General features: G+C 35.4%; 2 protein-coding genes across 8 annotated transcripts in view; one reads left to right on the forward strand and one right to left on the reverse strand.

Moving 5' to 3' along the window:
• The window catches only part of FAM13C (family with sequence similarity 13 member C), a 155,092-nt gene extending 146,461 nt beyond the window's left edge, over positions 1-8,631 (forward strand). For 2 of the 3 annotated variants that reach the window (XM_077765229.1, XM_077765227.1), the window contains 4 exons: positions 950-1,045; positions 2,554-2,753; positions 4,344-4,445; positions 7,888-8,631. In XM_077765229.1, coding sequence (XP_077621355.1) covers positions 950-1,045; positions 2,554-2,753; positions 4,344-4,445; positions 7,888-8,011 — 522 coding nt within the window. In that variant the 3' untranslated portion in view covers positions 8,012-8,631. The remainder of the gene's footprint in view (positions 1-949; positions 1,046-2,553; positions 2,754-4,343; positions 4,446-7,887) is intronic. The other variant, XM_077765228.1, reaches the window with a different exon arrangement.
• Positions 8,632-9,453: 822 nt separating this feature from the next.
• The window catches only part of PHYHIPL (phytanoyl-CoA 2-hydroxylase interacting protein like), a 78,537-nt gene continuing 72,348 nt past the window's right edge, over positions 9,454-15,642 (reverse strand). For all 5 annotated transcript variants that reach the window (XM_077765230.1, XM_077765233.1, XM_077765232.1 and 2 more), the window contains exon 5: positions 9,454-10,519. In XM_077765230.1, coding sequence (XP_077621356.1) covers positions 9,985-10,519 — 535 coding nt within the window. In that variant the 3' untranslated portion in view covers positions 9,454-9,984. The remainder of the gene's footprint in view (positions 10,520-15,642) is intronic.

Below are 15,642 nucleotides of genomic sequence, written 5' to 3' on the forward strand. Positions count from 1 at the left end.
AGGATCCCTATGTGGGATCTGGAAGGCAGAGATCTAGAGAGCACCTTAGGTATGTGTACTTTGACAAAAGATACCTGGGTGATTATGCTCTGTGCTATTTCGACTATTCCCTTCCTGCTAGTTACTGAGTGAGAACCATCTGACCACAGTGAAAAAAATTGCTATTTCAATATATAGAAAATTAATGTAGGATATACAGAAGGGAGGAAAACCAAGGCAAGCAGAGGTTTGGTCACTTTGGATGGAGAGAGAGGAGTGGTGGTAGTGGGGGGTAGATAGGTAGAGGATTGATAGATAAATAGGAAGCTATTTAAATTTTTATGCACAGTGTGACCTGTTGAAAGTAGTGCTTAGGGATGGGCCATACAGCAGTGAGGTAGAAGAATACATTTTTGGACCAAGAGTTTATGAAATCTTCCAGTTGTAAGGAACTTTGTAATTCCAACCTCCTTAATGTACAGGTAAGATGAGGATAATAATTGTTAAGTAAAAATAATTTATGGCAGAGCTAGCTAGTAAGCTAGTATACACTCCAAGCTTGTGATGAGGACCTATACGAAGTGATTATATATGTGAATATAATCATGAAGATCCAGATAAAATACATGTTTCAGAAGAAAGATCGATAGGTCTACATATTGTTTTTTAAGAATGAAGAAGTAAAATAACGGGCTTTTTACCATTTACATATTTAGGATTCCTTCAGAAAGCTTTAAAAACATCTTTCTAAACTTGGACCTATCCTTTAAGAAACTTTTCCTGGAAGGAAATTGGCAAGTGCCTTAAACAGTATCTTATAAGTGACTTCCCTTTCTCTAATTACTGTTGCATTATAGTATTATTAATTCCTTACTTTGAGGCTTCAAAAATGTTTTTTTCCTGCTAAAAATACTGACATGTTTTCATTCTTTTCTGAGAAAGGAATAATAATTAATTTCATGTTTTTCAGGGAGCTAAGCAAGACAAGAACCTCATAAAGCCTCTTTATGACCGATACAGAATTATCAAGCAAATCTTGTCAACACCTTCCCTTATTCCAACAATTGTAAGTCAGGATGCTTGCACTAACTAGAAACCTGTACTTGTGCTTGGTATTGTTTAAGTAGGGAGGCAGCACTATGACAGTTATAAAGAAGCCTCTTGGCAGTATATGCTGCTAACAAGGTCAGCTGTTATTTCACAAACTAGAAATGTGGTCTCCTTTGAACCAAATATTATACCTAACAAGTGGCTGACAATTAAAACTATCATGGAACAGGAATATATAGAAATTGCATTTTTAAAGTTATTTTATTTTGTGAAAGAGCACACATGGGAGGGGCAGGGAGAAAGGGTAAGAGAGAAAATCCCAGGTAGGCTCTTGTAGAGCTCGCACTCACAAACCACGAGAACATGAGCTGAGCCAAAGTCAAGAGTGAGACGCTTAAACCAACTGAGCCACCCAGGTGCCCCAGCAATTGCATTTTTGAAGTCAGTTTTAATATTTGCTTCAATTTCTTGGATGAGGAGAACAACTGATGAATTTCAATTTAGCATCATCTAATTTACAACACAGCTAGACCACACAGAGCCTTTCTATTCTCTGTGTTAATTTTTCTTCTTTAATAAGAAAATTGACTACATATTCCTTGATACAATGAAACATTTGTTTTTCGTACCATTTGACAATCACTGTATAAAACACAAGATTTATTTCAATAGAAAACATGGCCACTGAAATTGAGCTAGACTGTTTTTAATAAAGAATGATTTATGGGAATACAGAACTGGAAAGGCACCACAAATCCTACTCCATTAATATTAAAACAGTCACTTGCTCAAAGTATCAATATAAAAAGGAATAAACATTAACAAATATACATTTAAGCATACTGGACTACATTTATAATTTCACAATTTCAAAGACAAACACAATAGTGATTCATAATCTCTAAAATGTTTCCAGTAAGGAAGCATGGTTTAAAATGGGGTATGATTTTCAGATTTCCTTGCAAGAAATTCTTTTGGTTGTATTTGTAATACTGGTAAGTATTAGCAGAACAGGTTAAGGAATAACTCCATTTTGTTTTGGCCTTCATAGAGCTCTTCTCTGAATTTGTCAATTTTCTGACTATTCTCTGTATCGGAATGTGGCTCACACCAGGACTTGATGTGGGGTATTTCTGAATGGCAAAATGTGTCTGAAGTCCCTTTCATCCTAACCCATGTAATTGTTGTGAAGCTGGGGCCCATGTCTGAGTGAGAGGGAAGAACTAGGAGGCAGTGCAACCAAGAATGGGACCATATCCTAGATTCTATGCCTTCTTTGGCCCAGCAAAAAGTTGAGCTTGCTGAGCATTTTAGCCAAGCATGCGGGGTGCCTCTTTGCTCATTAACTTCTGTAAGTTCTTTGATGCAACCGGAGAAGAGTCACTCTTGGTTGTTTCTGGTTTTTTAGTAGGTACAGGGTTCACCTATTCTTCTCATGGTGTCTAATTGTGGTTCCACTTCCTGTTTTTGCTTCAAGAGTCACTTACCATTTTTGTGACTTGAATTAACTCTGCTTGTGATAAGCAGGAGGAAGAGGACTCTGATGAAGACTGTCCACAGGGAAGCCAACAACCTTCTTTGCCAGATCCAGCATCTCACCTTCCTATTGGTGACCACCTCACCTTTTCTAATGAAACTGAGCCTATTAGGGTCCTGCTGCCAGATGAAAAAAAAGAAATCAAACAACCAGCTCTATCCATGTCCAATTTACATGAGGCCACGATGTGAGTATGAATCTTAAATATAGAGTCTCTTTCTAACTCCTTCTAGTCTGGGGTACCTTATATGTGCATACAAAATTCACAAGAGCTGTTAGGCTCTCTAAAAAATGCAACCTGCCAGAGAGCAGCTTAAAAGCATAATCTGGTTGTTCTCTTTACTGGAGAATTGAGAAGACAAAGCCATGAGGAACCAACACTCCCAATAAGGTCCCAAAGTTGCCAAAAATGCTAATGTTCAATTTCCTATAGTTGCATATCTTTTCAGCAGGGTCTGGCACCAGTCTAATTCTCAGCAGTGTGTGAAGCAGAGCTGGCCTTTGAAAAAGCTGGACCAAAAGGAATTGGGATCCCACATGACTCAACATTTGTCAGGGCCTTTAGATAAGATGGTTTCTCTAGGCTGGGAATCTCCTTGGGCTTAAGAAAATGAGTTGCCCTTCTTCTCCTACCACCCTCAGGAGCTATTTGTATTTTCATTAGTATTATCATTACCATTTTTTAGTAGGCAGCATTCCTTTTATCATTTGACTTTCTTCAGTTTGTATATTATAGGCCAGATTATGAGATTTCCTTTAACATGTATTATAGTGTGGTAAGTGTATACCTCAAGATAGGTATGGAATCCCCCAAAATATATAAGGTGAGACTAAGGACTAAGTTGTAAACTGAGATTTTAGTGTGCTTGTAGAATCAGTTGGTACCACAACTTCGGCTCAGAGAAGTAATGTTTGGAAGCAGAAAATCCATCTTCCACTCTTTTTTTTCTTTCTTCTTTCTCTCCCTCATTCCCTCTCTTTCCTTTCCTTCATTTATTTATTGTTGGTTGTTTGGTTGTTCTGAAGCAGCTTTTGAGAGGTGTTAGAATTCTTTTTTTTTTTTTTTTTTAAGAAATGTCAATATATAATTTTAGGGAGTTCAAAGTCTCTGAAACCATGCACAAGTTCACTAGATAAAAATTCCTGCTCTAAAAGTGTATGACTTTGCCTTAGTAGAATGAAGTGAGTAGAATTTTCAGTTTAACTCTACCTTCATTTCAGGTCTTAGTTTCATTCCCATGGGTTTTGCCATTTTCGCTATACTCTACAATAAGGGTGGAATTTTCTTTAAACTCTCTTCCTCTTGTGTCTCTTAAGTCTAGTCTATCACCAAATACCAATGAGTATTCTTTTACAATGTCTCCTTCTCCCTCGTCCATTCATATGGTCATTACCCTCATCACACTTCATTTTTATCTTTCTTGAGATTTTAAGTAATCTCTACACCCAATGTGGGGCTCGAACTTACAACCCTGAGATCTAGAGTCACATGCTCTCCTGACTTAGCTAGACAGGCGCTGCACCCTACCACATTTTATAATGGATTCAGTCACTCAGTCAGCTTGTCTTCTCCCTTCTCCTCTCCTATGACATTGTTTTCATCCTCTGCTTATATGCTTCCCTATGATTAGGCTCTACATATACTATATTTATTCAAAAGATACTCTTTTAGGCTACCCATCAGTATCATAATATGATTTGATGAATTGATAAATTGTCTTGATGTTTCAATAATGCAGAGTTCAGTAACGGCAAATCTGTATTTTACTTGGTATAGGCCTGTACTTCTTGACCATCTCCGAGAAACTAGGGCTGACAAGAAGAGACTTCGGAAAGCCTTAAGAGAATTTGAAGAACAGTTTTTTAAACAAACGGGAAGGTAAGTGTGGGCAAAGTTTTTTTTTAAGCTAGTATTTTCTAGGGAACTATTGTTAAGAATGAGCTGCAGTTTTTGGCAGCAATGTGATTTTATAGGAGATATAAATAATTTCAATAGTGACTGAGACTCAGGATCTAATGCAACATTCTAATAGTGCCATTATTAGGTATGTTTTTTGGGAGGATGTATGACACCAGGCTTTAAAAAAATAAAAGATGAATTCTAAAAATCCCTAACTTTGCTTAACAAATTTCTTTATAATTATTGGATTTATCTAAAACTTTAAAAAATCTATTTGATTTTTTAACCCATATAATTTATTTGTTCTTGGTTAGTTTTACAAATTATTCCCTAGTTCATTAAACAATTCTTCCTTTGCTTTAAATATAACTTTTAAACTTCAGGATCTACCCTTAATTATTTATTTTCATGGTTTGGTCTAACATTCATAGCTCTTCTCTCTATTCTTTAAATAAATGCTTAGCCATATCCTCTATTTGTCTCTTTTTGTCAACCCAAGTTTCATTATGCACTCCATTAGTTTCCTCTAAAAATTTTTTTAATGTTTTATTTATTTCTGAGAGAGAGAGAGACAGCATGAGCAGGGGAGAGTCAGAGAGACAGGGAGACACAGAATCCGAAAGAGGCTCCAGGCTCTGAGCTAGCTGTCAGCACAGAGCCTGATGCAGGCCATGAGATCATGACCTGAGCCAAAGTCGTACGCTTAACCATCTGAGCCACCCAGGCTCCCCTAGTTTCCTCTAAATTTGGGTGTATTGCCAATGTATATATAATTTTATAAGTACAATTTATATATGTATTTATATTTGTGTTATATATGTGTGCATGTATATATATATAATTATGAGATGAAGGATTATTTGTGTGTATGTGTCTGTGTTTATGCATATCATGAGATTAAGGATTATTGATCTATGTAAGAGAAAGAAGAAAAATCATTTGGCTATCCTAAGCCAGCTTCCATGGTTGTAAGATGAAATGATTGGACTTCCTGGAATACTTTGGGAAGTTCTAGGTGTCATGTGGGATGTCAGTATTAAAAATAATAAGGTGTAACTTTCTCAAAGTCACAAAGTTATTAAGGTGGCAGAGGTGGGAGTCAGTGATACACTGGCCCCTTGATATTCCTCTCCATCTACATATCTGCTTCTCCTGAATCCCTTCCATTTCAGCAGACTGAGGGTTGACCTGATTTCTAAAGCACCTGAAAACTTCATCTACTCATCTCTTAGCAGTTTCTCCATTTCAGTCCTCCAGAGTGGTACACTAGGACTTGACCTATTAAGCCAGACTTTTTTTACTCAGCAAATACAGATGTAACTCACTTTGTTTTCTACCTGGATTCCAACTGTACCTTTCTGCTGTTGTTAACTAATCTAGTGAAAAATGTTATGTGGCTGTTAAGTTTAGATTATAAAACATAATTTTTCATTTTCTTTTCCTATTTCCATTTTTTTCCTTTACAGAATTTCCATAAAGCTTCTATATTTACAATTTTTTTTTACCTATATGAACCTAGGAGTCTAAAACTTTGAGAATCCCCCTCACCCACCAGTGTGCTAGTAGTCCTGCCTAACGGAGGACTGCCACTAGAGAGTGGTATTTGGCATGCCTTTTCCTTTTGATGTACAGAGAAGTTAGTGATGTTCTATGTATAGTAATTTACTGTACCTTTGAGTCCTAACCCCACTTCAGATATGCCTATATTTGACTGAGGTTTTAGGCCCTCTTGTGATAATATATTTAAATTAAATGCCAAAGTGGTAGTAGATCACAACTAAAGTCAAAGGGTTGAATGGTTAAGGAAATATGAATCTTAATCTTTTTTCCTAAAACATTTTATTAGGAAAGCCTAATCCTATCCATAAGGTAAAATAACCATGCAAATAGAGTACTAAAAAGTTTAAGTTACTATAAATGTTCTTGGTAATATTTGCCAAGCAAGAGGACTAATCTTATAGATATGACATTAACAGTTGTCAGCCAGGAACTGTATTAAGCACACTAACATGCTTTACATAACAGGAAAATTGCTTCAGAAAATACTTAGCAAAAATTTTCATTATGGCCAATGCACTCTGCTTTATGAGACAAAATGTAGTGTGCAGGACCAGGGAAAAGTTACATGATGGATTACTAGTATTTCTCTATAAATTAGACCGTTTCTTCACTTATATATGTTTATAGAAGTTAAGGTGGTATTAAATGCCCAGATAAAAGGTTGGGTAACAGAAGCATAACACAGAATGGAGGCAAGCAATTGTTAAATAATTTAGGCAATGTTTAATAGAAACCTTGTCTATAGATTTGTGTACTCTTCTGAGTTCTGTACTAGAAATTCCAGGGTGTATCACAAGTAGATAACTACATTCTTAGGAAATCTTTATACATTCACTTTTTTTTTAATTTGTGAGAGGTATTTCTTTTATCAGTACTGGGAAAATAGAAGGGACTATAGGTAAAACATTAAATGCTTGCTATTTACCTAGATTCAGCCATACTAATATTAGTGTTTATTTTCAGTAGCAACTGTAGTACTTCATCTGTTTTCCACCCCATGAATTTCAAAGTCATGAGTGAAAATGTTCTAAAAGCAATTGGTCATCTTATCAACCAAGGAGACAAAGGCCTTCTAAGATCCTGAATCAATTACTACCCTTTATAAAACATATCCTGGCAACATATTTTTATGGGTAGGAAACAGTTTTAACTCCAGATGTTACCCAAACATTCTTCAAAGTAAATGGCAAGAATACACAGTAGTTAGAATGCATATGTATAAACTATGCTTGGTCAGATGTGTAGCTTAGAATTAGTGTGCAAGAGAACCCACTGCAATTCACACTCCCATAAATTCAATCCATGAACATCTCCTTGATTCTACTACACATTGGCAGAAATAGGTATTATAATTAAAAGAAAACTTGGAAATATTTCATGTTTACAAGATGGCCAATGAGCCTTTTTTCCCCTATCACAATAAATTTATAAATTCTATTAATTTCTGTAGCTGTTTTTGGTTGAATTTTGAACAATTCTCACTGTCAGAGATGGACACTCTGCACAGGTATGGGACTTTGGCATGAGTAATGGTAGAATAACTAGATAAAGAATGCCTTGAGTTCTGGCTTTTGTTTTATCCCTCAGACCTTTTTACTTGTTCCATTGTTATATGTCTCAGCACTGGATTATATATTTGCAAAACACCTATGAGATTCAAGTTCTCAAAGGGTACTATTATATAAAAATCAAATAGCACATGAAAGAGGGAGGGTGTGAAGGTGGAAGGTGAGCTGAAAAACAAATGATGGAAAAACTAAGTGGAAATATCTACCCTGTACATTCTCATGTAAAAATTATAAAAGGATTTTTAATGACTGAATTTATTATGAGCTAATAGAGAGTCTTTCCTGTTTTGCAGAAGTCCACAAAAGGAAGATAGGATGCCAATGGCAGATGAGTACTATGAATACAAGCACATAAAAGCCAAACTGAGACTATTAGAGGTCCTCATCAGCAAGCAAGATGTGGCCAAAACCATCTGAGTTTCAGGAAGTATTTCAACAAGGATAAGGCCAAGTTTCTTTACCACTGCCATTCTTGCTAAGTAGTTTTGACATTCTGAAAATTGAAGCACTTTAGTGGTAATATGAGCTATTTTTAAGAAGGGATGGCAAATGTAATTATAAATGAGGGTGGAGGATTTAAATGGGGGAAATATAATAAGTAACAGTATAATTGGAAAAAAAAATGTTGTTCGCTCCATGCCAAGGAGAAAACACATGGTCAGTATAATTATTTCAAAAAATATCTTAATATTTTATCAAATCTAAATAATACTTGTTCAGTGGGCCACTTGTTAGGAAAAGTCTATTTTGTGTCCAAAAATTGCTTATGTTAATATATGAGAAAGAGCATGATTTTTAAAAAAATAATAAGAGGAGGAAAAGAAACTTTTCTTTTTATGTAGGAAGGAATACGGCTAGTAAGAATTTAATTTGTTTAAAACTTCTAATAGATTTTTAAGTGATAAAAAAAATCTACCTTTTCCCTTAAGTCTGCTAGGCTATTCAGTAAAGCATACTAGAATGTGTCACTGCTAATTTTTTATTTCCATATAAAAATAGCACATTATTTTATCAGTTATTTGAGATTTTACATTTCTGGTTACCAAAGTTCATTCTGATAGCATGTACTTTGTGAATTAACTTTGTCTATAATGACAGATGTTTATATTAAAATAAAATATTGTATTAAAATTTGAAAGTAGGTATTTTGGGATAGATTCATGGTCTGCAGTATATAATCTAATGTGATCATAGTTATGATTGCTACCTTTTTTGTTTACTATAAGATTATATAACTATTTTTCCATTGGGAATATGCATTTTTCTTAAGGTTCCAAGGTCTATACTTTGTAAAGTCACAAAGCTTTCTCATGAGTTGTAGGTATTCTTCATCTTGCACAAAATTTGTATACTGTTAAGACACCTTGGAAAAGAAGCCTGTACATTTTGTTTGCTTCATCAACTTTAGTGCATATAGTTTTGTGTTATTTTGTATTAAAACACATTTATTATTTTTGCCTTTGTAAAAATAAGAGGTCAATGTTTTCTCTCTTGTAACAACCATGTTTGTATTTCTGTTTTCTGTAATGTTTAAGCAAGATGCTGAACAAATTCACATTTTCATATAGTTTGGGTGGGAAGAATATTGACTTTCAGAAGTAGAGTATTTCAGAGGCTTATTGTCTACTCTGTATTTACCTGGTATTTTATAACTTTTATGAACCAGAATGATGTCCTTCATAAATTTGTTTAATTGAAGTCATCTACTTGTAACAGGACAGATACACAACTATTTGAAGTTTACAAACTACATCTTTGATAAGGGAAATGGTTCCATGACATGTATACAATTGCTATTAAAATGTAACTCTATATATTCTATATGATTGTAAATATTTTATACAACAATACAAATAAAATATTTTTCTATTATATTTATTATGTTGAAACACAATAGTTGTTTCCTGTTAGCTAATATAAATAACATAAATAACACTGTCAAACAACAAGTTGGAAGTGTTGACAATTCTAGGCTTCAAGATTTAACTCATGCTGCAATTACACCCTTTCATGCGGTTTGGAGTTATCCCAATATTCGTTCAGTAGATTAAAATGAATGCATATTTAAACACCATTTATAAGCTGTTATTTTGTGTTTTGCTAAAGCGTTTATATAATTGTCTTGTTATGTTTGGCATAAAGGAAAAATAAAAACATTGCAGCATCTAGGCAATAAAGTGTCAGAGGAGAACTTTCATCATTGAAAGTAATGGAAGGGCAGGGAATAGGAAACACTAAAATGGCTCTGAATGGAATTTGAAAAATGGCAGTTTGCTTTTGGTGATAGCGGCATGTGCATGCTTCAGTGGAAAACATCTGGTGATGAAAATGGACAACAGAGGATCAATGCTCCTAAGGGAAGAAAAGGGACTGCGTAAGAAAAGTGGGCATTAACGTCCAACACTGATATTACAGGTTTTGCAGCTGGGATCTTTCTTTGCATTTGCAGTAGACAGACTCATGAGCTGATGACCAGTGATTTCTGCTACAGTGCCCAGAGAAAGATCCACAGGATCAGTGTAAATGACTTCTAAAATGACATCCTGGGCATGGTGGTAAACCAGCACCCCATCTTCTTCTGTGCAGGTCAAAAATTTATTATCCTTGGAATTTAGCTGAGGAAGACGCTGCTTACAAAATTCATCTCCTGGTGATCCCACAGGGGCAATAACAAGAATCACATAATGATAAGCAGTGTACATACAGTAGAAGTCCCCAAAGTATAAGTTAGTATTGGGGTTAAAAAGTTTTTCTGCTGCAATCTCAAACCTGTATCTTCCATAAGGGGAATCCTGAGGTGGCTTCCCAGTATTAAATTCAGTGCTGCAGCTGAAGAAAATGCCTTCTAATTTTCCACTGATAGGAGAGCCATGGCTACCACTGTTATCCTTGACAGATGGCTGCATAGCATTCCCATGATGTTCCCTGCAATAGAAAAGAAATGATCACTTCTTGATATAATAGTAGTAAAGCTATTGATTTATATGAAGATTTTAGTGGTGGACAGTCTAAAAGTCTGAATCATCCTACTTAATCAGATCAAGGAGAATCCATTTTTTTTACCTACTTTACTTTTATGTACTTTAATGCTAGAATGGTCTACAAACCTTGGAGGTCTTTATATAATAAATTCCCTGGCCAGAAAAACCAAACTGGAATTAGAAACCTTACAACTGAAATCACATCCATTATTATATGCCTACTGGATTTTTTTAAAACTTTTCTTTTTGAATGTTTTATTTATTTCTGAGAGAGAGAAGAATGAGAGAGCGTGAGCAGGGGAGGGTCAGAGAGAGAGGGAGATACAGAATCTGAAGCAGGCTTCAGGCTCTGAGCTAGCTGTCAGCACAGAGCCCCATGCGGGGCTCAAACCCACAAACCATGAGATCATGACCTGAGCTGAAGTCGGATGCCCAATCGACTGAGCCACCCAGGCACCCCACCTATTGAGTTTTAGAAGTAGCTTTTTGAAGAGAAAACTGTACTAACGTTATTGGTTAGTTAAATATACTGGATGTTTCTTTAAAGTATGCCATAAATTTAGTCCTGAGTACTGTCCATGTATATTGGCACAAAAGTGTTTTGTGTTATTTTGTTTTTTAGGTTTTTTTCCCCCAGGGTACTGTTTGCTAATCAGGTCCTTTCTCTTGTGTTTTTCTTACAACAGAGCTGGTTATTCCTCCTTTACCATTCCCCCAGTTCTATTCTCCATCCTTCTTGCCTTCCACTGTGGGCTGGGACTCTATCATCCAGTTCATCCTCCCTTGGTCCCTTACATTTCAGTTCTGCCAGTGTGGGCACCAGCATATCTAGGAGAGGAGGGAATAAAGCCTTGAGTGTGTTGTCTTCTAATTCCTCCATGCTTCAGAACCTTGTGGTTCTTACGTAGGTGAATTCATCTGTACCACGTCTCTATTTCTTCTATCAGGTGTCCTCTGTCCCCCTTTTCAAGAATAGTAAAACTTTCCAACTCTTGATAGTTCTTGGTTGCTTTAGCATTCCTTATTAGTTGCCTTAACCCTACCTATAACTTTGAGAATGGTGCTTCTGTCAAATTTTCTCAAGAACTCCTACTAAATGCCCCTTCTCTTTCTTGTTGGGTCCTTGACCAGAAAGACTTGGGATGAAAAATACAACCTACTATGTAGGCATGAGAAAGTTCCCAGTCAACATGCTGCTGCTTCTCCTTCTTATTCTCTTCTCCTTCTTCTCTTTCTATTCTTTTTTTAAAAATGTAATTTATTGTCAAGTTGGCTAACCTACAGTGTATACAGTGTATCCCGTGAATCACTTACATACAACACCCAAGTGCTCATTCCGACAAGTGCCCTCGTCAATGCCCATCACCCATTTTCCCCTCTCCTCCACCTCCCTCCCCATGAACCTTCAGTTTGTTCTCTGTATTTAAGAGTCTCTTATGATTTGCCTTCCTCACTCTCTGTTTGTAACTATCTTTTCCCATTCCCTTCACCATGGTCTTCTGTTAAGCTGCTCAAGTTCTACATGTGAGTAAAAACATGATATTCTGTCTCTCTCGACTGACTTGTTTCACTTAGCATAATACTCTCCAATTCCATCCATGTTGCTGCAAATGGCAGGATTTCATTCTTTCTCATTGCCAAGTAGTATTCCATTGTATATATAAACCACAACTTCTTTATCCATTCATCAGTTGATGGACATTTAGGCTCTTTCCATAATTTGGCTATTGTTGAAAGTGTGGCCATAAACATTGGGGTACATGTGCCCCTATGAAACAGCACTCCTGTATCCTCTAGACAAACTCCTAGTAGTGCTACTGCTACATAGGGTAGTTATATTTTTACTAAAAGAGACTTTGGGTAAGTGAGGTGTGCCCAAGATCTCCCCTGACTTTAGAACAGCAATTAGCCTCAAATTCTACTACCAAGGAAGCTTATTTAAAAATACAGATTCAAAGTGAGACCAAGAAACAGTCTGTCACATAGTAGAAGACACTTGAAAAATAAATGATGTATGACATTCCAATTGGACCCCACATTTTTATTCTTACTGTTCTTCTTTCCTCCTGATGTTCCAAAAATTTCTATTATAATTCCCTTCGTTTTTCAAAAACTTTTAAAAAAACACAATGGTCCAAAATCTTTGGGGTGCAGCAAAACGTTCTAAGAGGGAGGTTTAGAGCAATACAGGCCTATCTCAAGAAGCAAGAAAAAAAAATCTCAAACAATCTTACTTAACCCCAAAAGAAGCTATAAAAAGAAGAAAAAACAAAACTCAAACCCAGCAAAGGAAGAAAATAATAAAGATTAGAGTAGAAATAAATGATATAGAAACTAAAAAAGCATAACAGAACATATCAATGAAACCAGGAGGTGGTTCTTCAAAAAGATTAACAAAGTTGATAAACCCCTAGGAAGACTCATTGAAAAAAAGAGGACACAAATTCACAATACTAATGGAAGAGGATAAATAACAACCAACACCACAAAAATACACACAACTGTGAAAGATCTTATGTGCCAACAAACTGGACAACCTAAAAGAAATGGATAAATTCCTAGAAACATATAACCTATCAAAGCTAAAGCAAGAAGAAATAGAAAATTTGAACAGACCTATTACCATCAATGAAGTCAAAATGATAATCAAAAACCTTTCAAGAAAACAAAAGTCCAGGACTAGACAACTTCACAAACAAATTCTACAAAACGTTTAAAGAAGACTTAATACCCATTCTTCTCAAACTATTAAAAATAAAAAGTATCCAAATTGGTAAGGAAGAAGTAAAACTCTCACTATATATACTATATATTATATATAAAAACCCTAAATGGAGCACCCGGGTGGCTCAGTTGGTTAAGTGTCCAACTCTTGGTTTCGGCTCAGGTCATGATCTCATGGTTCATGGGTTTGAGCCCCGCATCAGGCTCTTCACTGTCAGTGGACTGTCAGTGCAGAGCCTGCTTGGGATTTTCTCTCTCTCTCCCTCTCTCGCTGCTCTTCCTGCATTTTCTCTCCCTCTCTCTCTCTCAAAAATAAATAAACTTAAAAAAAACCTTAAAAACTCCACCCAAAACCTATTAGAAATGATACATGAATTCAGTAAAGTCACAGGATACAAAATCAATGTACAGAAATCCACTGCATTTCTATGCACTAATAATGAAACAACAGAAAGAGAAATTAAGAAAACAATCCCATATACAATTTCACCAAAGGCAATAAAATATTAAATAAACTTAGCCAAAAATCTGAAAGGCTGTACTTTAAAAACAATGAAGAAAAAATTCAAGATGACACAAAGAAATGGAAAGATATTCCATGCTTATGGGTTAGAGGAACAAATATTGTTAAAATGTTTTGCTACTCAAAGCAATCTATAAATTTAGTGCAATCCAACAGCATTTTTCATAAAATTAGAACAATTCTAAAATTTGTATAGAACTACAAAAGACCTCAAATAGCCAAAGCAATCTTGAAAAAGAAAAACAAAGCTGGAGGTATCACAATTCCAGATTTCAAGTTATATTACAAAGTGGCAGTAATTAAAACATTATGGTACTAGAACAAAAATAGATGCATAGATCAATGGAACAGAATAGAAAATCCAGAAGTAAACCCACAATTATATGGGTTAATCTTCTCTTTGACAAAGGAGGGAACAATATCCAATGGGAAAAAGACAGTGTCTTCAACAAATGGTGCTGGGAAACTAAATGCAAAAGAATGAAGCTGGACCACTTTCTTACACCATACACATAAGTAAACTCAGATTAAAGACCTAAATGTGAGACCAGAAACCATGAAAATCCTAAAAGAGAGCACAGGCAATAATTTCTCTGACACTGGCCATAGAAACATTTTTCTAGATATGTCTCTTGAGGCAGGGGAAGTAAGAGCAAAAATAAGCTACTGGGACTACATAAAAATAAAAAGCTTCTGTACAGTAAAAGAAACAATCAACAAAATGAAAAGGAAACCAATGAAATGGGAAAAGATACTTGCAAGTGACATATCCAATAAAGGGTTAGTATCCAAATATATAAAGAACTTATACAACTCAACAAAAATGGGCAAAAGAAATGAACAGAGATTTCTCCAAAGAAGGCATCCAGTTGGCCAACAGACACATGAAAACGTGTTCAACATCACTCATCATCAGGAAAATGCAAATCAAAACTACAATAAGATATTACCTCATACCTGTCAGAATGGCTAAAATCAACATAAATAAATGTCGGTGAGGATATGGAGAAAAAGGAGCCCTCTTACACTATTGGTGGGAATGCAAATTAGTATAGCCACTGTGGAAAACAGTATGGAGATGCCTCAAAAAGTTAAACATAGAAATACCCTATGATCCCAGAATTTCACTACTGGGGTATTTACCCAAATACAAAAATCCTAATTCAAAGGGATACAAGCACCCTATGTTTACTGCAGCAATATATATAATAGCCAAGTATGGAAGCTGCTCACATGTCCACCGACAGATGAATGGATAAAAAAGATATGGTGTATATGGTGTACGCAATGGAATATTACTTAGCTAAAAAGAGGATGAAATCTTGCTATTTGCAACAAAATGGATAAAACTAGAAAATATAAAGCTAAATGAAGTCCATCAGAGAAAGACAAATACTACATGATTTCACACATGTGAAAGTTAAGAATCAAAACAAATGAGCAAAATAAAAAAGAGACACAAACCAAGAAACCGACTCTTAACTATAGAGAACAACTAACTGATGGTTATTGAAGGGATGGTCATGGGAGGACGGAGACATAGGGGATGGGATTAAAGAGTACACTTATGATGAATAAAATAAAAAATAAAATAAAATAAAAAATATAAAATAATAAAGCAAAATAAAATGCTAAAACTTCTTTTAGTCATTCTTTTAAGGGTAGATATGCTGGTGACAAATTCCCCTTAATTTTCCTTCATCTGAGAATGTCTTGATGCCCCTTTATTCTTTAAGGATATTTTCACTAAATATAGGGTCCTGGGGTTGACAGTTCTCTTTCAGAACTTAGAAATACTATGTCACTTCTTTCTGGTCTAC

The sequence above is a fragment of the Crocuta crocuta genome, unplaced genomic scaffold (genome assembly GCF_008692635.1).
Source record: "Crocuta crocuta isolate KB4526 unplaced genomic scaffold, BGI_CrCroc_1.0 scaffold244, whole genome shotgun sequence".
In the NCBI taxonomy this organism is placed as follows: Eukaryota; Metazoa; Chordata; class Mammalia; order Carnivora; family Hyaenidae; genus Crocuta; species Crocuta crocuta.